At 41.1% G+C, this 20,365-nt stretch overlaps 2 protein-coding genes across 4 annotated transcripts; one reads left to right on the top strand and one right to left on the bottom strand.

Annotated features, from left to right (window-relative positions):
• Positions 1–32: 32 nt before the first annotated feature.
• On the bottom strand, positions 33–8,574 carry LOC114434434 (trichohyalin). Of its 3 annotated transcripts, none has more exons than XM_028403691.1 (12): positions 8,529–8,574; positions 7,315–7,392; positions 7,028–7,070; positions 6,759–6,922; positions 6,442–6,523; positions 5,244–5,427; positions 5,013–5,086; positions 4,817–4,893; positions 4,627–4,727; positions 4,454–4,542; positions 4,226–4,372; positions 33–2,748 (listed from the first exon to the last, which is right to left on the bottom strand). In XM_028403691.1, exons 1-12 carry the CDS (start codon positions 8,568–8,570, stop codon positions 2,582–2,584), a joined length of 1,248 nt encoding a protein of 415 aa, XP_028259492.1. In that variant the 5' UTR covers positions 8,571–8,574; the 3' UTR covers positions 33–2,581. The 3 variants fall into 3 exon arrangements, with proteins under 3 accessions (XP_028259492.1, XP_028259490.1, XP_028259491.1); XM_028403689.1 differs by lacking the exon at positions 8,529–8,574 and adding an exon at positions 7,618–8,365; XM_028403690.1 differs by lacking the exon at positions 8,529–8,574 and adding an exon at positions 7,618–8,365 and having other exon boundaries at positions 4,226–4,369.
• Positions 8,575–8,815: 241 nt separating this feature from the next.
• Positions 8,816–11,045, top strand: mmachc (metabolism of cobalamin associated C). Its single transcript, XM_028403693.1, has 5 exons — positions 8,816–8,914; positions 9,165–9,362; positions 9,560–9,712; positions 9,806–9,982; positions 10,231–11,045. The coding sequence occupies exons 1-5, from the start codon at positions 8,825–8,827 to the stop codon at positions 10,393–10,395; spliced, it is 783 nt and encodes a 260-aa protein (XP_028259494.1). The 5' UTR covers positions 8,816–8,824; the 3' UTR covers positions 10,396–11,045.
• Positions 11,046–20,365: the final 9,320 nt, after the last annotated feature.

Genomic DNA, 20,365 nt, shown 5'->3' with positions numbered 1-20,365 from the left:
CTTGGCAAATGCCATAAAACAGCAGTAAAAAGGTCTGATTCATCAGCAACTATGTGGCCAAAATAACACACAGATGAGCCTTTTTCTTCATTAAACATCTCTAAGCACAATATCAGCAGCCATACAAGGACAGCGAGTTAAAAGAGGTTTGTTAAACTATTATGCTCTGCACCATTTGCTGTATAAAAGAGGTCTTTTATTGCTCACTATAGAAGGGCGAGACAATGTATCTTGTTAGATGAGGTGGATGATGATGTGTGTGTGTATGTGTGTGGTAAATTCTGCCACCTCACCCTCCACATATGCACCCCCCACTGAACCTCTAACCTGCCTGTCAGCTCCCTGTGGCTCTGCACTGCGGTATGACGTCTGGAAGCTGAAATATTGAACAGCTTGACACCAAGGCAGGCTCAGTGTGATTCATGTCAAGACGTGATGACACAAAGGGTTGTGTGTGTATGGAGATCACAGTGTAGGTGGAGGGGGATTGGTGCCGTGATACTGTTAATGGCTTTCGGTTGCTCTTTACCATTACCTTCTGCTGGAGATGAATCAAAACCCCATCCCACATCAGACTCCCTCTGGACTTAAAGGTGCCGGATAAAAAAAAAAAAACATTAAACATCCATTATGTACAGAAACCTTATACTGTAGTCATAATCAGCAGGACTTTATACCTGATTTATTACAAAACACACAGTGATAAAACCATTCATCAGGCTTAATCTGTTTGTAGTTAAACAAATAAATATCACTTTAATTTAACTATACTGTGTCAGGACCAAACCTTGTGGTTTAAGCAGACCAATCACAGTGCTTTTGGCAGGACCCATAATTTTTCATCAGCAGTGCGGCAACATGTGAGCAGAGGGCATGGTAACAATTAAAACATTATATTCTTTGTGTCACTCACAATGAGAAATAAAGGACGTTACAAAAGAACCACTTTGTTGGCACAAACCCTCTACAATCATGAAAGGAGTTGTGTTGTTTATTTTGCCTGTTTCTTCCCAGCGTCCTATCAGTCTGTACATGTGGAGACAGTTACAGCATACTATTTAAAGAAAGAGAGCTGTGGCAGATACCACAACATAAAGAGTGGGAAACAATGCTTTGATAAACAGTAATCCTCAGGCGGCATCTGTTCCTTTTTATTTTATATTAACATAAAACATACAACGCCAAACAACGCGTGCTTGTAAGAAAGGTTCCTGATTCCTGATGTCCATTGTGCTTCAAAAAGTGAAACTCCAATTAACAAAACCTGGTTAAAAGTTTCAGGGCCACAGCAAATTTCTCTAGGCAAAAAACGGTTTAGAGCAACCAGCATCTTGTACTGCTGACAGCTTTGGGCACGTTTTAAGTGTGAAGACAGTGAGAACTGCCAGAAGCAATTTGATTGGTTGAGGTTAGCTTATGCTGGCACATGTTTCATCCAATCACCTGGCAAGCATATCTTGAAAATCGGTTTATAAGGAATACTCTCCAGATGGTTATGTGTAACAAACCATCTGGCTCGTCAGGTTATAGTTAACACCCTCTGAACAATACATGGCAGCAGGTGTTAGGGCCACCTGAAGCTGAATTAAAAATGGTTTGACATGAAAACATGAGCACAAAGACACATTGCCCAGAGCTAAATACTCATTAAAACAATCGGAGGGGGCCTCACAAACAGACCTGAGACCACAAGATATAATTGGAGTGATGGCACTGACAGGTGTCTCATCAGATGCTCCACTTTACAGAAATGTGGCTCCAGTGCATCAAAGTGATCCGCAGACACATCAGGGACTCTCCGGCAGCAACACATGCATCCATCAAGCTGAACGATGCAGTATCATCCTTTCTTTAGCTCAAAAGTGTGATTGTCCCGTCCCCTCATACAGCATCTGATAATGTTTCTACAATTTAAAAAGTTTTTTTAAGTGTTTTTTTTTGGTTTTCTTTTTGGTTTTTGGCTAAACAATTTGTAAACTTATCTCGCCCAATCCCTTGTACAATTTTCTCAACCTAAGAGAAGAGCAAAAACAAGAAACCCACAGTGAAACTGATAATCAAAGGGGTGGCACCTACTGGGTGATTTAAGTACAAGAGAGGTACCCGACAGTTTAAACACTGATTAAAAACTGAACCAGTCCAATCCTTCTTGTCTTCTTAACTGCCTTAACTCTTAAAACTGCCTTAAATAATTCCCCCTGGTAAAGTTTCCCCAAAAGGAAAGACAAAATGTATGTATAACATATAATATGCAAACAGTTCTGTCAAGCAACAATAGTAACACTAAGTAGAATGACTTAACTACTCAATGTGTGTATAATAAGCCAGTGTTGCTAAGCCAGAAGTCTCCTGTTTGCCATCCTTTGTTTTCTTTCCCCTTCTCTTGGGATCACAAAGGAAAAAAAGCCATATGGTTGTTAGCTTGTTATCTTAGCTGTTTTCTATTTTTAGAGTTCTGGTGTGTATGTATAACAGAGATGTATGTCAAACAGATCTTAGAAGTATTCATCTAATCAGGTAGTGTATTCTTTTTGTTGTTGAATGTCTTCACCTTTTCCAAGACCTTCAATGTATAAAAAGGTCAGAGGTCATTAAGACTTAGGTCAGATCCTAAATCTGGATCCACGTCGTCGTCATCAAGAAGATCATCGCCTTCATTATCATCATCCTCCAGATCTGATCCTGCACCAGCAAAGTCACTCCTCCTGGACTGAACGCTCAGACGTACTCGTGGTTTCTGCTGAGGAGCTGACAGACAGAAAAAGCAGAGAAGTAGCCGTTAATTTGTGTAGGTAAGTGACTGAGTGCCTGTTTGCTGTGCTAATACGTGGGATAAAGTTTGGAAGGCATTCAAATGTTTTCCCATAACAACTGTCTGCAAGTATGAGCGTGCATGCATGTGCGTGTGGATACAATGGGCAAATTATCTTGGCTTCATGGGTCCAAATCACTCTGGGAAACATTTAGAGCAGAGATTGTAATCTCTGTTCTTCCGGGAACATCAACCTTCTGTTACAGTAAGTCTCAGGGGTGAGCAGTGCATGAGCTCACACAGGCACACATACAGGGTACCACATTTATCCAGCAAGGACTGGCTTCACAGACACTCTTAAAGAGGAAATGAGAGCTTTAGTGTTTTATCTGCAGATGGAAGCACACAACAGGACCACAGACCTGCTCACAGTCGTGCTGTATGACAACAGGCTGTATTTTAGAGCTGAGTTTTTAATTCAATCCTGTCTCTTTTACACCTGTTCCTCACTTTCATTGTCAAGTTTCCTCTTGTGATAAGAGATAGAATAAAACAGTTTGGCATTTTCAGAAATCACTTCTTCTGCTTCTTAAGAATTAAATGAGAAGATAAAAGACATAAAGCTACAGCTAGGACATGATTAGCTTAGTATACAGACTGGAAACTGCTAACCAGACATATCTAATGTGTTGAAGTCATAGAAGAAAATAGGTGTGAAATGACTAGTTGAGGTTTTAAAAGAATTTTAGTGCTGTGTCATTTCTTGGATGGATGCAGTGACTTCTGAGGTCAATGGTATTTTCTCCTAATGATGACGCCATTTTTCCCAAGAAAGGTTATTGGCAACATGAGCATGTAGTGCTCATGTGTGGCTATGTGATCTCAAATGTGACCAAACAAACCTGGATTATGCCAAAAGTTACTTCACTAACCCCAAATCCTGCTTCATAGTCCGAGACAATTAATGATATTTCCTAAAATGTTCCTGTTCTTTTATCAACTGTATGCTAAAATGGCATACACAGACATATTTTGGCAGACATAGTTTAGTGTAGTGTTTCCCAACCAGTGTGCTAGATCATCAGAGATGATGAAACACCTCCTAGAGTTAGATAAGTGAACGGATTTGTCTGTGTGATGTGATGTACCGTGGGATTATTTAAATGTAAAATATGTGCTGTGGCTAAATAAAGGTTTGGAAACACTGTTGTAGTGGTCATTCAGTGAGTCAGACCTACTGGGACAAATCTTACAAAAAAAAAACGTCGTCAGATTGTACCCATCTGGCACACTGCACAGCGTTTTCTGTTGGTTAAGAGTGTGTGATCCAACTGTCCAAAAATGACTGTGTTGCTGTATGTGTAGGTGGATAGAAGGCTTGGGAAAATGATATAATGGCAAAACATGGTATTGTGACTCATCACGCTGCACATGTTTGGGTGCATGTTTCATTCAGAGGCTATAAATTCATACCAGAATCTTTGTCTTCCAGCCATGACAGATCATCTGAGCTGATGTCTCCTAGGCTTGGAGTTGGGCTGAAGTCCTCCGAGTCAGACTCTGTCACTTCAGCTCTGACCCTCCTGCTCTGGCTTTTATAGAGTGGGAGTGGTGATGCTGCTGAATTAAAGAGAAGATAGTTATAGGTTTTGTCCAATAACCATGTTTGTATGACAGAGAAGGAAAGGGGGAAACACTAACCTGACGAGTGTGCTGACAGCAAAGGTTTTTGTTCATGTTCTCGGAGAATGAGTCTCCTGACCTCATCCTTCAGTTCTGACACAGTTGTTCTGTTGTAAGAGATTATATACAACATTATATCAACTGAAAAAAAGACATAAACCCTAGACACACCCACCTACTCTCACACATACCTGATATGGCGGACCTCTTGCTGTGTGTGAGAATACTCAGACAGAATCTTTGTCAGATCACTGCTGTGAGTCCTGTAGCTGTCTGTCAGCTCCTCCAGGGTCTGAACAAAGGCACAAAGGAAAGGTTAAGAATCTGAAACAATACAAATCCACAAGCAAACACCACCCGAGCCATTCAATGTGTGTAAACCTTGCAGCTGCGTTCGTACTGTCTTCTTGTCTCCCTGGCCTCTGTCTGCTGGAGAAAAATGTCCTCCTCCTGTCTCCCTGTCAAGGGGAAAAGACAAACCTGAAGGTTTGGAACAAGATCATGCTTGCCGATCTTATACAAGCCAGCACTGGCACGTGCAGTCCTGCACAGACAATGTCTGATGTGTATGACTCACTTAGCTGTGTTTTCAGTTGATCCAGCTCTCTGCGCAGGTGTTCCAGCTCTTCTCGACGGAGCTTTGAGCTAAAACTGAGCAAAAAGACACAAAATGCTGTGATGACCGTGTGTTCTTCTCCAACTAAGAAAGGCACCAAAACAAGTTTGCAGTTGCAAATGTAAGATATTTTCATATCAATCTTGGGCTAGCTAGACCCATCAGCAGTCTGCAGCTCCACCCCAAACGCACCTCTCCTCAAGGTTGCCTAGCGACGTGGCTCGGTTAATGTGTCCTCGCAGACTGCTCAGCTCACGTCCGACCTCTTTCCTCCACAGCTCCATCCTTCTCTCTGCTCCTGGACTTTGCCCCCCCCTCAACTGCTCCCGATCTCTTTCCCTGTCCCTCAGCTCCTCACGCAGCCCGTGAACCTCCTCTGCAAAAAAGGAAAAATTACTATGAGGAGTGAATCGTTTCTTATTTTGCAGCTTCATGGAGGAATCAAAATAATTTATCAATAGCGTTAATTATGAATGAGTTCTGTCTAGTTGAGTGCACTTAGCTTTTTCTACATTACAGAAGTAGATAGTGAGCTGAGAAGGTGGAAGACTACATGTGCACAGTACTGGGACAGTGGTGAAACAACCTTCTAAGGGATATAAGTGTAATTAATGTAAATAAATAAGAGGTTAACACAATAAATAAATGAGGCCAGGTTTCATTCCTTTCCAAATGATAGTTCAGAAAGCTGAATTTTCCTTTAAATTCGTTTGCTTTGCTGCTGTTTGCTACCACTTGTATTTTAAACTCCTAAATATCCCCAATACAAACAAATGCAGTGGATCACACTGTATTTAATGCCGACACAAACAAACCAATTTTCCATGTTTTCCCTAAGAACAATGAAGCCATGCTCTGTGGAATTTAAACAGAGAAATTTATGTCAAGGATGCAGTTAATGCCAAGTAGAAACAGAAAAAAACCTGAACAGCAAAGTCATCTTTAAACCCATTCAGAGAGAAGAAGTTTATGCTACAGTTCAGCTCTTTGTGTGTTTATGAAGAAAGTGATGTCCCTTTTCTGATTTGTGTTTTGGTTCAGCAAAGAGTGACACAACAGACTGTAAGCAAGAAAGGGGAGCATGGAAGGCCTGCTACTGTTTTTGTAAAATTAAATTGCATTTGACAACCAAACAAACCAAAATCACAGGTTTATCAACTACAGCCCACATACTCTATGTGTTGATATGCTACGTGCATCCCACTCACAGCCAGTGTATTTTTGTTGTGACTTTTATTTGTATTGTAGTTTGGGTGTGAGCACACTAAACAGTGTTGAATCTGATAAGAGACCATTTCTTCTAATACACAATTATAGGAGTCAGATGTTGCTGTGCTCATGAATGGATAATGTAACACAATATGAATGCAATAAAGCACTTTAAGGTTACCTTGCAGTGTCTGAATATGACACTGTTGGGACTCTCTTTCCTTTTCCATATCATGGAGTTTCTGGGTGAGGGATTCAATGGCCTTGAAAACATACAGGGAGTAGACAAAGTCAGAGCTTTTTGTCAATACTGCCATACATACTGGACATACAGAGAATTGAAATTACGTTACTCTCAAACCCACAACATATAAATTAAGAATAAAGGATAAAAAGCATACAAAATAAATATATGGTGTAAAAAATATGTACCTACAATGAGGCACAAACAAAATATAAAGCAAAAAATGTAAGGCACATATACACATGTGCACACACCTGGCTCTGTATCTGGAGTTGTGACTGGAAAGAAGCTATGTCTGTCCACTGCACAGCTGGATTGACAGATGGGGAAAGCTGTCGGTGGTGGGAGGCTCGAGGGGGGAGAGCAGGAGGGTCCAAATCTGAGTCATGAACCCTGCTGTCCCTCACTGGAAACAAATCTGGAAGAACATCAAATAATTTAAACCACTGTCCTTCAAACAGGGGAAACAGTACCATATATTCCCCTTTTAGTCATATTTAGAAATCTAACTTGATTCACCCACCATCTCCAGTGTTGGAGAATTTCCCTGGTGAGGTCAGTCTCTCCTGTTGACGCATAAAAAAATCAAAGCGTATTTTCCAAACTCTTACTGATTGTACAGACTGGTTTAATAGAGCATTACTGCCATCTACTGATTGCTCAAAAATGTCAATTTGACAAAGTCACTAAGGCTTTTCTATGGTCTATGAATAATTTTGGACAGAACGCTAAAGTATAAGCAAACTTTTTATGAAACGTCTCTGCTGCTTCCTGCTTCTAAAACAGAAAAAGGTGCCTGTATCTACTCACCCTCATCTTTGCCACGCTGCCATCTGCATCTGACAGGATGGAGCTGAGCTGATTGTCCCAGTTCATGCCCGAGTTAAACTAGAAGAAGCAATTCACCAAATTAAATTTCCAAATGCATAATTAATCAGCATAACTCATTTAATTCTTGATGCCTGCTGTAGGAGCCATATATTGTGTTAGTTTAGTAGTGAGTCGTTTGTCGTTTTGTTAGTTGTCACTTTGTTGGTTGTCACGGTGATGGGGAATATTTGCGTCACGTGGGTGTAGGTGGTGACAAATGGGATCAATAAAACGGGCACTTACCGGGTTAGGAGAGAAGGATGCTGGGTGGCCACAGTTTTTGTTGACCGCAACGCAGTATCGTAACATAACGCAGCATAACTTAACGAACCATAGCGCACACCTTTACACGTTCATCCCCGGTTTATTCTTTTTGGTTTACAAGTTTTCATTTCCACAATGTAGTGTTCTATTTGGTGATTATCTATATAAAATCCCGCGCGTCAGACAAATAGGTAGGGCCCATCTCATCTAGCGACTTTGGAGGTTTGAGGAAGTCACCACACCTGCACGATCTGTCTGTGACCCAGTGACAACATGGCTCCATCAAAAAGCTCTGTAGTATAGTGATGCAGTAACTTTAGCCGCGGTCTGTGGCTGGTTGGTGAGGTAACACCTGAGTCAAGATCTCTGACACCTTGAAGCAGATTGTATTACAGCAGGCCTGTGCATCTACACTGGTTTTAGTGGCGCTTCTCAGCTGCTACACCTGGTAAAATAGCTTGTGAAAGAGATGCCAGAACGTTAAGGCTTTTTGATAATGTAACCTGCCTACGCAACTGATCTAGGAGCTCACTGAGCTTTAGCTACCGCCTCCCTGCTCAGTGATATTCAACATATGTTTATTTATAATCAATGCAAAGCAAAATGCAAACAACAAGACATACACGGCATGATAACGCAGTCTAGTGTCAAATAGTTAATACTGTCGTACTGTTAATCTGAGCTAATGTCTGTTAGCATACAGTTACCGTTTTACCAGTCTTACCAGTTTACCAGTGTTTAGAATCAGAAACAAATATCATACTGACTCTAAATCATTCAACACTGTCTGCTTCTACTAGTAATGTATAGGATACCTCTAAAAATATGACACTTCATAGGAATACATACATACATAACGGTTTTGCTAGCTGGCTAATCAAGCTACTCACAGTAAACCTTGCGATTCCACTTTTAAATCCAGGAGCCCACATACCAACGTGATTGCGTATAACGTGAGCGCGGTGTCTTCTGGGTTTTGAAGTCTACCAGTAGATCAAGCCGTTTTTGTCATAATATTATGATTAGGCTCGTCCTTTACGCTTCATCGGTAACATTTAATGTATTTTCTATGTTGTTGTTTTGTCACAGCAGGTAATTGCTGTAAAATCTATGATTATGGCGTAATTTCGTGTTAGCCAAAGAACACCATATCCCACAATCCAAAGCTGCACGTTGCCATTCAACAATGGCGGCCTCCACTGTCAGTGTGGAAAATGTTACAGGACTATTAGACAAATATCTAAGTAAACTAGGATTTGAAGTGTATCCTCTGAAGGTAAAGTGGCTCTAAATTCTTTATTTTAAGTGTAACATTGACAGCACGAGAAGGACAAAAAGCAATGAAATATAATTCTGTCTTTTTTACCTTCAGTCTAAGACTAAAAAACGAAATTAAATGAACAGTAAAGCCTTATTATTAAGCTTATTAAACGTGTATATGTTCTTCAGTCTATATGAATAGCTCAAAACAAAATAAATCGTTGCTGGCTGACCCTCTGACAGTGTCACGTCATCATGTTTTACAGGTTGGTTGGTATAACTCTGTGCTGCCTCCCTCTATGCACTTGTCCTACCCAGATGACAGCCTGGCTGTGGTGTTGCTTAGCACTCCTGACATGTTTGAACAGGCTTTTCTGCCCTTCTTGGAGCAGAGGGGCTGCAAGGATCTGTCTGACCCTATAGACCAGTGTGTTCGACACTGTGTCACCTCTGCTGTCTCACAGGTGAGAGATGTGTGGCGATGGGGGAGGACATACAGATGATGATGGTGATTAGATGGCTTACAGTTTCTTTTGTTATTATTTAGTAATAACTATTGTACATAATATGTGAGATGTCAACATATGAAATCCAGGAAACTTCCTCTGTTTTGGGGAACTATTGTCTCCTAATATTTTCCAAACGTCTACCTGCCCTGCAGTGTTTTCCAGGACAGAAGGTGGATGTGAGGTACGACTATGAGCTGTTGCCCAGCAGGAAGCCGAAGTTCTTGGCTCAGACTGCTGCTCATGTATCTGGTTCATCTTTCTACTACCAACAGTCTGACGTCACAGATCATCCCTGGGGCGAAAAAGTAATGCTATACAATTGTGTTATTGGTTGCAGCCTAGTTCAATTTTGTGTCTCCTCAGCTCAGTTTTGTCCATCTCTTTCTGTTTTCCTACAGAAAATGTTTGGAGTCTGTGTACACCCAAGGTTTGGGGGCTGGTTTGCCATCAGAGCTCTGTTGGTGTTTGAAGATGTGATGGTGGGCCCTGAGCTGGTGCAGCCGCTTCCTCCTGACTGTGTGCCTTCCAGAGAGGGCAGGATACAGCTGCTGGAGGCTTTTAACTATCGCTGGCAGGTACAGGACCTAAATACCTGTGGCGCAGTAAATGCACACCATCAAACTGTTTTATACCAAAGATCCCCAGACAGATAACCTTTAGATGAAAGACCACCTGTGCATCAGAGGTTTTGTTGTCCTCTGGACTTTTATCTGAGCTGATTTTTATCATCTGTTCAGTCTATATGTCACATCAATAAAATAAGGGTTTAGAAAGCAAAAAGTGTTATAGTATGATTCATTTCCTTTCTGTTTTGCATCATTAGGACTGGAGCTATAGAGACATCATCCCTTCTGTTCAGCCATACTCTCAGAAACAGAAGGATTACTTCTCCACTCTGCCTGCTCAGAGGTTTGCTCTGCTCAGGTCTTGGGGCTTTTTTCTCACTGAAGATGATCAACCTGATCCCACCTCAGATACACAGAGTTAAGTAAGCTTACATAGCTGAAAACAAGCCAGGCTGAATGTATGTACTGTCATTGTTGCTTTTCTAATGGAGTGCTACACACTGAGACCTCAGCTTGGATGATGTTTTAAGCTTGTAGAGCTTTGGTGAAGCTATTTTAAGCTAATGGGACATACTTGTTCAGAGCTTGTATATATATATATATATATGTGTTTCTTTTTTATATGGCTGCAACTGTAGGTTTACACTACAATGTTATTTGTTATTTGCCTTAATGATCTTAGAGCATAGTGTCCTCATATCATTTTCATGAAAAGCAGAGCTGAATACAGCTGCAGGCTAAATGTCCGTTTTGATTTTGACAGCAGCAGTGTTACCTCACCTGCTGCTGGTTAATAGATGATAAATACTGTTGAATGGAGATGCACAGAAACTCGTCTGTCCTGTTCAAAAAAGCAACATACGTAGTCTTCCATATTTTGAAGATGAATGCACTTTACACTGCAAGTAGCCTTGTATCATAAATCTCACCACATTTGATCACAAAAATACTGTTCTTTTTGTTGCTTTAGAATATTCATGTTTTGTGGAAAACTGAGTTTTTTATGATTATAAAAGTTAAGAAAAAGGGACATGCAGAGAGGCTTTGTGTGATTTTACCATGTTCTTATCTCTCAGGAATCTGCCTTTAAACACCAATGCAAAAGAGGTGAATACAATTGTATTTGTCTTGCTCTAAAAACGCTTTAATAAAAACACAATTTACATTTCTGTGTGTGTCCAACTATTTCAGGGTGAGAGTTTTACTGTACTCAAATTTAAACCATTTAAAGTGATGACAATCAAAAGCCTAATAAATGTATTCAAAAATGTAATAAGTGAAGAACACATTCTTATTTAAAGGAAAGAAATGCATCCATTCATCTATTTGATGGTTCCATTGTTTTGTCCTTGTCCTCATTTTACCTGACACTCAGCTTGTTGCATTATAGATGGAATCTGCCTCAGCCCCCCCAAAGCCTGCTGACAGACTAACAACTTTGAACTGTGGCTCACCAGTCTGCGAGTGGCCCAGCTTTCAACACTGATAGACACTACATTTGAGAGGTCCATAATATTTAATTGTAAGGAATATGAATATAAGAGTCAGATGCTCTAAGCAGCTTCTCTCGGCACAGACAGGTTATGTGTATGCAGTGGTATAGTAGTGGTTACACCACTAAGTGTCACTGCTGTCCTCTTCAGAAAACAGGCTGACGGGTTGTTTGCCTCTTTTTGAAGCATCTGAAAATGTTGTTTCTGATGTGCAGTTAAATACTGACAGCTCATCAGAAAACACATATTTGCACACTGTAGTGAATCATTCATTGTTATCTTAATTTTGAATGCAGGGTTAATGCAGTTAGTTCAACATTTACTTTTTTCTTGTTGACTTTTTACCTCAATGAGCATCTATAGCTTAATTTTCCATGTTATGTTCATTGCAACACCACACATGCTGCCTCTCTCTCTCTTATTGCATCCCTCTCCTCACCCTTTCTCCCCTCTGTGCTATTCTGTCTATCTGTGTACTGAATCAGCATTTCAGAGCAGTATGCCGCAGGCCTGCAGAGAGCCAGACCATGGAGTTAATTATACTCCCACTCGATCTCTCCCCTGTCCCCCTCCTGTGTTGCTTCATCCCACCTCTCTCTCTCTCTCTCTCTCTCAAAAATGTTTCACAAAATAGTTCAAAAATACAATTACCTGAAATTGCAATGTCTAACGATGAACAATCTTGTTCCTTCCTTCTTTATTATTACCTCTGATGCATTTTCTGGAAGCTGTTTAGGACACAGGAAATGCAAAAAAAACTTGATGCTGTTAGCAGCCTTTGTTGCTCTTTTTTTTAGCAAGTTTTGACCCATACATTCACAGTGCAGAGATAATAGTAATAATTAATTTGGAGAACTCACCTCAGCAGCATGTATTAGCACAGCGGTTGTCACAACACACATTTATTTTTTTATTTTAATTTTAATTTTTGATTTTGTTCAGTATTTTGCAGGAGTGCAGCTGGACCTCTGGCAGGCAGAGCTGCATTGCCAAGTCCTCATAGTTTTGTGTTTTTGCAGGACAGCAGAGGCAGTTTTAGACTATTACTGCAGTTTTGGAGGCTGCCAGCATGGCACAAAATAATAAAGCATAAACTGTTCCCTCATGTGACCTAAAAGCTACAAAAAAACAATCAAAATAAAAGAAAATAAATATAAAAGAAACTTGCCAAGTCTCAGCTTTAACAAATGTGATAAGAGTTCAGGGAATATCCTTTAAAGCAACAGCTCATAAATTCAATGGTTGTTGATCATAAAGAAAAACACTGGGCAGAAATTGCACGTTGTTGTTCTGCAGAAATTATCTGGAACAGATATAGTTTTGGGCAGAGATGAAAAAAAAGGATAAAAGAAGATGAGTGGTGTGTTCATGAGTTGTGGATCAGTGAAGCAGTGTTATCCGCCCACAGACATCAGCTAACAAGAGAGGGGAAAGGCCAGCAGCGTACCAGCAACAGAGGAAGAACTGGGAGCTGAGTAGTTGGGGGAGGAGGAAAGGACCAGCATCCAGATAATGTAGTGGAATTCTTCTTATGATATTTATAATACTATTTGCGATTAAAAAAAGGGAGACAGAAACAATGAAACATTGGACAGAGGCTGAGATTTATGAGAGAAAATGAGGAGCTTATTTTCTCCTTCTGCTCTTCCAATCTCTGCTTACTCTGGCAAAATCATCTCATGTTTTCTTAAAGGTCTTTCTTTAAACATTCCTCTTCTGTGTGTGTGTGCGTGTTTCCAGAGGTTTTTAAATTTTTAAACCCGTCTCCTTATCAGTTTCTGGGCTTAGCATAATTAACTAGGCCTCAGAATTCCCCCTGCAGCCAATCAGTTGTTGGCTGTGTTTGCAGAGTCCAATGGAAAAGTGTAGAGGGAGTGGTCAGAGAGAAGACGAGAGAAGAGGAGAGGGTGCATGTACAGGACTGTCCAATCATCCTCACTATCAGACTCAACCAGGCGGCAGAACTACAAATCCTTCCTTTCACATTTGTTAAATAAAACATCAGATCTGTTCAGAAAACCACCATAAATCCTGTGTATGCCATCACAACGCTCCCTCTTCTCTCTCCTCTTTCACTCTATCTCAATATTCATTGAACTTGCGCACACATACAGCCTATTTAGTTTGTTACAAACATGTGACTACAGCTACTGAATTTGCATGCAAACAGAAGATTCTCATTCTTGTGAAAAGTGAGTACAGCAGGCGATGGCAGGGCAAATAATCAGGCTTGTTCATGTGGTGGAAAAAGCTGCGAGCGTCCTCAGAGCGGACTGGAATGTCCATATATGAACATAAGCTAATTCACTGAAAAGTGTCCATTATGTGTGCATTAAATATGAAAATTAAAATGAACAAAAGCCAGAGTGTTATCAGGTCTGTGTGTTCTTTCCAACAACAGAACAACAACATTCACCTGACGCCCAAACCATCAAAGAACAGGGTGGCACTTAGAAAGGAGAGGAGGATTAGCCCAGGCTATTCCCCTTACATAATCCTCCATTTTAGATTAACTTCACTCCCCTGAGAATGTGATATATTTAACCCTTTGAACTGCTGTCTTGCAGGAAACAGAGAGGAGGGTTGCATGTCAGTTATGATGTAAAGGACTCAACTCTGCAACATCTCTGTGCTTTGTAACTGTGCTTTGGAGAAAACGATGGTAGCAGTGCTCCTTCTCACAGCATGGGCTGCTTAATTCAAACATGGAAGATGACCTGCATCCTGGAAATCTGGTCACCATCACTACAAAGAATGGCAAGATCTATGCCACAAACCTGACAGACTGGTGAAGAGCCAGAGCTGTACCAGGAATATGTCTATGAAGTTATCCAGAGCAAAGACATCCAACAACATCCAAGGTGTCAGCTCGCTGGGCCTTGGTCTTGTGTGTTATAATTGTAGGCCCAATCAGAGATGAAAGACCAGTTGAAAAAGTCTAAAGGCCTGTGCTGTAGGTGGCCTTCCCAGAAGAGCGCTGCACTATTACAGGGTGTACACCACTGATCTCTTGAAATAGCTTGCTATCATGTTGTAGACAAAATCATCTGATTACAAAAAAAAACCCTCTTTACTGAAGAAAACCATATGATGCAAAGAAAATAAAATTAAATGTCATAAGCAAAAGGTGGGACAGCGTAAAAAGTAACAAAATGCCCATGCAGACTTCTGCAGCACAGCAATCAATGACATATCATGTCAGTGGTTTATCCTGATTTCTGTCACTATGCTAAGCTATGTTCAGCAGCTACTGCTGTACGGATGTATACAGCAAATGTCTGAGTTATTTTATATAGTTACATAAGTAAGTCTAGTTTAGCTCAAGTCCCTGGCACCAGACAGCACCGTGCTCTCTGAACTAACACTTATAGCAGTTTAAATGACACATATTCCAAGAGACACCCACAACCTGCATGTGCCAGTGAAAATGGCAATGAGAATTTCAGCCATGCGTCACATGAAATGAATATGAGTTGTGATTGATCATTTGTTTATGGTGAGGTATGTGGTGCATTTGAAGTGACTGTAAAGGGAGGAGGGGTTCTTCCTCTGCACCCTGCTTCATACTGAATGACTGCAGCACACAGGGTGCATAGCTGTAGTAAAGTCTCACATGAAACTACAGCTGTATGAGCTAATTTATAGCCATGCATTAGGTATTACATCACAGCTGCCGATGAACTCTAAATCTGCCACTTATATTCGATTAGCCCCTCGCTGAGCCTCTCCACACAGGAAATACTGAGAGGAGCAACATTTACATCATTCACCCTGTGACGTGTTTCCCTCTGTTGTCCTCTGCCTTGTGTACCTGTGGATGATCCTTTGGGTGTTGGATCACTTTTTTTCTGTCATGTCCTCCTGTAGCCTCTCTCCTCCCTCTTCTTCTTGTCTTGCACTCTTTCACTTTTCCTCTTCACGTCACTTTAACCCCCCCAAGAGACCAGATTGTTGTGTTGTGTTGCTGGGCAATGTAGGAAAGTTATGTTCACTCTTATTTATCATTATCTATCATTGCTCTCTGTGGGTGCCAAGACAGATTAATAGCATGGTTAGAATAGGCAGGGAGGGCAACTTTCTACACATCCTATTCACTTTACTGGGCTAAAATGTACTGTGTCAAGAGAGCAGAGTGTGTCTGCTGAGTTTCAGTGATAAAGCACTGAATTGTTGGCCTGAAGCATTAGGTGGTGTGTGTTTATGTGCGTCTACTGTCCACCCACACCATCATGCTTCATCCTGTGTTTTGCATCCTGCATTACTGCACCGTGCTGCAGGCTAAGAAAACACACTTTCTGTGTGTGTATGTGTGTGTCTGTTCATGCTGATGTGTTTTTATGTAAATCTCCTCCATCCGGAGTGTTCTATGTTATACTTTCCCTTAAATGAAGTAAGTGCTGCTCCTGCTCCGTCAGAAGTGGTAGGGCCAGAGCAACTTAGTCTGATTGGTAGTTTAGTGACAGCGAGCACCACTAAGTAAAATATCCCCTGTAATGGAGATGGTCACAGGTCAAATCTCATGTGTGCACCCTGAGAAAGCAAGAAGAGGCTGTCGGCTTTACTTTCAAACCGTCAAGTCCTCAGCCCACCTGTCATCTGCCATTCAGCATCATTAAGTGTAATGGGAGAACAGATTAATTCATTAGGCTCGGATTGACCTGCTATGACGAGCAATTTAGTTTCAAACACAGTTAGGCACCTGCGGGAGAGAGGAAATTAGCATTTTAAATAGGGACGATTATAGGCCAGGCCATTGTGTGTGTGTGTGTCTTTGTGTGTAGCCAGACACACAGGCATCTCCTCTATACTTACATACTCGAGTAACACATCACCGTGGTTTATGCCATCTGAAATATTGACAAAACATAATGCTCTACACCCACGCCTGAATGCACTTTTTATAAATAGAGTGCCGGCACTGAACGCAGCTGGAGAGCACTTCTGAGAGCACTTGAATCTGACACAACACAAAGAAACCACTCTGTTCTACTCCTACATTTAGCTGGAAGGCCTTACAAAATAGTTACCACTGTGAGCATTTAAATTACAGATGGCTGTAATATGATAGTTACAGCACATCAGCTATGAGACATGCACACAGACTGCTGTAATAAGTAGATTCACAATTATGCTTAGTATTATTTAGGCTTTTTTAAGCATGCTAAATGCTAAACTGTAGACTAAACTGATGGGAGAATATGTGGGACATCTGTAAAAGTTGGCATCTGTCAACCAACCTGCGTGATGATCTGCTGGGGAGGCTTATACCAACAGGCAAGTGCTGTAATAGTTCCTATTACTGGTGGAGTAGTGGATGAACTGCAAATTTATATAACAACATGGAATTGATGTTTATCTATAAATGCACACACAGGAATGTCAGGAATTTACTGAGTAATAACTAGAGGCGTGTAGAGAAGGAAGGAGAGTCCTTTATTGTCCCTGTAGCCATACAATAATATTCTAAACTCTATTACTGTATGCAGTGCAAATTACAAAAATACAGATAAGTGATACAAATAAATAAATACATAAACAATTTAAAGATGAATCCAACAAACACACATCTAATAATATAATAGTAAAAAAAGAATTACACTCAGTACATGTATACATGATTGACTATAATGATAAACTAGTGACAGCCCTGTATGGATTCTGGGTAACTGTATGTGCTGTGATGGGGTTTGTCTTCTTACCTATATGTGTGTGTGTTAAACAGTGGGTGGGTGTGACCAGGTTCTACTTATACAACAATTCACTTCGGCATGCAAATGCTCTCCGCTGTGAAGGCACTCACTGTGCTAAATCCATTAGCACTTTCGCCTGCAGTTATCAGTTATCTCTCTCTTATTGTTTGGAGCAATGCAAAAGAACTCATCAGCTCTCTGTAAAAGGTCAACAAGTCACATACAGAGAGTGAGACAAGATAAATGACTGAGGTTTCTTTTTCACAGCTTCATATCCACCTTGTGAGAGACCTCAGACATGGATTCTGGTCTCAACTAAAGACGTAAGGAAATGTGGGGGTTTTCTTTTCTGTACGCTATGAAATGTTTCATTCTGAAGCTGTCGGGTTTGTTGCAGTAGGGTTTCCATTTTTTCACACACACACACACAAACAAGACACACACTGTAGGTTCAGGCTGGCTGAGTCAGGCTTATAAAGGACTGAAAGCATCTGCTCGCTCTCACACACATAGTTTAGTTCAGCCAAATCGATAGCAAAAGAGGTGAAAAGAGGGAGGCCGATGTGGAGGACAGGAAACACAGAATTGTATCACTTCTTCTTTTCTTCCTTTCCTTCCATCTTTCATTCTGCTCTCTCTTGTATTGATCCAAAAATGGCTGTTTTTAGCTGCAGCCTCCAGTATGATATCTGACCCTGCTTTTTACAGAACTTTCTCTTTTTTTCCATGATTTTTAAGGATGGTTCATCATAATCTACATACTGGCATAAAACATCCCATTTTGCTGCCACTTAGAGCAAATAGTAAAGTAGTGGCACTAACAAGATCCTCCTGAGGTGTAAGTGTGCTGTCTTTGGGGAGGTTGTTAGAGATGGTGAAGCGTGCGGTAGATAGCAGTGACAGACAGGGTAATCTGCTCGCTGCACTCCAGGGAGGCAATAAAGATCGCTGCCAAACTCATCAGTGCCCCACAAAATCGGATTGGAGGAGAAAATGGGCAGGAGTTAAAGAGTGTGTGTGAGTTACTGAGTTTGTGCTTGTACTCTCCTAATGCTGGTGGAGAAGAAAACTTCACACAGTTGTGCCTGTTTAAAAGTTTTCTTTACTTGGGAGGTGAAGGATTGTGTGTTGTCCATCTCGAGGCTGTCAGCTGTTCCCACTGAGCATCCGTGTGCTGTTTGGTTTGAGTGGGTATCTACTTGGCTATATTCAGTGTCTCCTGAGAGGAGTCAGACTACACCTCTACCTGGAACAGGATCAAGAGGCCATCCATCACACAAGCACCGCTCCTGTAACCGGTCTCACACAGTGCTGAGCCAGCTGTTTGTGAGAAAAGGGCATGTGAGAATCTCTCCTTTATTTGCGATTTATCAAAAATGTGAGGTAAGCAGAAATACTTAACATTTAAGGTTGAACAGGTTACCTTTGCAGCATGTACCTTTTTAAGAACTGATTTTCACATGAAGTCACTCTTTGTAAATGTCCTTTGTTTCATGAGAAAACTCTCCTCAATGATTGGTTTCTGGAATAACTAATTGTTTATTTTATCCTCACTTAAACCGCTGCATTATCAAAGTAATGATTTTACAACTTACTCTTAAGATCTTAGTATGACATTCAGATTCTTGAAGGGATTTATATTAATATTATTAATGTTTTTTGTTATTTATATGCTGCTATTTATTTGATAAACCTGCAAGCTTACCATAACTACTGGAAACAAGTCAAAACAGCTTAAATATGCTTGATGTAAATAAGCCAGCAGCTCTAAAACACATTAATATGTTACTACTTTATTTATTTTCTTAAATAAAACAAATTGTCTTTTTACCTGTGCCAAATTATCTCTCTCTCTCTCTCTCTCTCTCAAACACACACACAGTTTGTTTTTGTTTGTATCCTAGAAATAGTTTATTTAACTGATCTGAATTCATAGAGGGAAATCAAATGGTTGCCTCAGCTAATGTCTTAATCTGACACATCAGTGCAGCACCAGGATGAATATTATGACACTGAATGAGGGAAAAGGAAAAGGAAGAGAGGAGGACGAGTAAAAGACATGATGAGACCTCATTAAGGTTACAATGAACCAAGTGTGTGTGAGTGTGTGTGCAACGTGGCGAGCATGATCCAGTCATTTTATGTGTGCGTCAGTGTGTGTGTGTGTCAGTCAGTGCACATCCAGGGAGCCCCTGGGAGGGTTAAGTAGGGAAACAGAAGAGATTGAGGTGGGGAATTCTCATCAAAAACGTCCAAATCAGGAAAGGTGTCGACAAGAGCCACCCTGCAAGGGGACAGAGGGGAACAGAGGTAAAGGAGGGAAGTGTGTATGTGTGGCTGTGGGTGGGGGGGAGCTCTGCGGAAAGACAGAGGAGGTGTGTGTCTGGCATGAGGATGGCAGCTCTGTGGAGGGTACAAAATACAAAAGTAAGAGGAAAGGAGGGGAATTTAACATCACTAAGATTACCAGGTTAAGGAAGTATTTATGCAGGTATGTGTCATGATGTGGGGGCTCCATCTTCAGGGCGAGGTCATGCTGGGGGGACGTGAGGACCTGCTGATGGAGGCGGGGTCCTTGGGGGCAGTCCTGCAGTAATGAGCTGTTAGTCTCTGAGGAAGACGAGCTCTATTACAGGAACACTGAGCTGCTATTCTGAGGTTTAATCTGGCTGGTTCACCTTCTCATGCCTCTCAGCACAGATTCAGGCTCCCCCTTTGACAGCCTGCTGAATGTAAGAGGACGTTAACACTGAGAGTTTGGGGTTTGGATTAGAGAATCAGTTCATGGAAAACAAATCTATGTCAGATCGGAGCTGAGTCTGTCACTTCAATGGAGGATGGCAATCACTGTGACACAATTATGGAGTCAGATCCCTGTTTTCAACAAATTTCTCCCATCCCCCCGTTCAGTCTCTTCTGTTGGTACTAATCAAGTATGGGTGTCTTCTGAAAAACGTCTTCATCCACTACAAGTTCAAAAGGTTTGCTCCTGGAGGATGGGAGCAATTTGATGCCGGTCAGCAGATCAGCAGGCCGAGGTCAGAAGGCCAAATGTCTGCTGGGGATGTTTGCTCTCTGCCCTTTATTTTTAACTGATTTATTTCATGTCTATACATTCAGAACAAGACAGCAGATGTGTCTGCACCTCATGACAGCCAAAGCAGTGCTGAGTCATTTATCAGCATGAGAACTAGTAGCACTGAGTCATT

The sequence above is a fragment of the Parambassis ranga genome, chromosome 4 (genome assembly GCF_900634625.1).
Source record: "Parambassis ranga chromosome 4, fParRan2.1, whole genome shotgun sequence".
NCBI lineage: Eukaryota > Metazoa > Chordata > Actinopteri > Ambassidae > Parambassis > Parambassis ranga.
This window is presented reverse-complemented; position numbering and strand designations above follow the sequence as displayed.

Coding starts and splice junctions, on each gene's coding strand:
- LOC114434434 (XM_028403689.1), bottom strand. CDS start 7,683: ATGTTACGATACTGCGTTGCGGTCAACAAAAACTGTGGCCACCCAGCA. Junction 7,393..7,617: donor CATCCTTCTCTCCTAACCCG/GTAAGTGCCCGT, acceptor TGCTTCTTCTAG/TTTAACTCGGGCATGAACTG. Junction 7,071..7,314: donor GCAGCGTGGCAAAGATGAGG/GTGAGTAGATAC, acceptor ATGCGTCAACAG/GAGAGACTGACCTCACCAGG.
- mmachc (XM_028403693.1), top strand. CDS start 8,825: ATGGCGGCCTCCACTGTCAGTGTGGAAAATGTTACAGGACTATTAGAC. Junction 9,363..9,559: donor TCACCTCTGCTGTCTCACAG/GTGAGAGATGTG, acceptor CCTGCCCTGCAG/TGTTTTCCAGGACAGAAGGT. Junction 9,713..9,805: donor ATCATCCCTGGGGCGAAAAA/GTAATGCTATAC, acceptor GTTTTCCTACAG/AAAATGTTTGGAGTCTGTGT.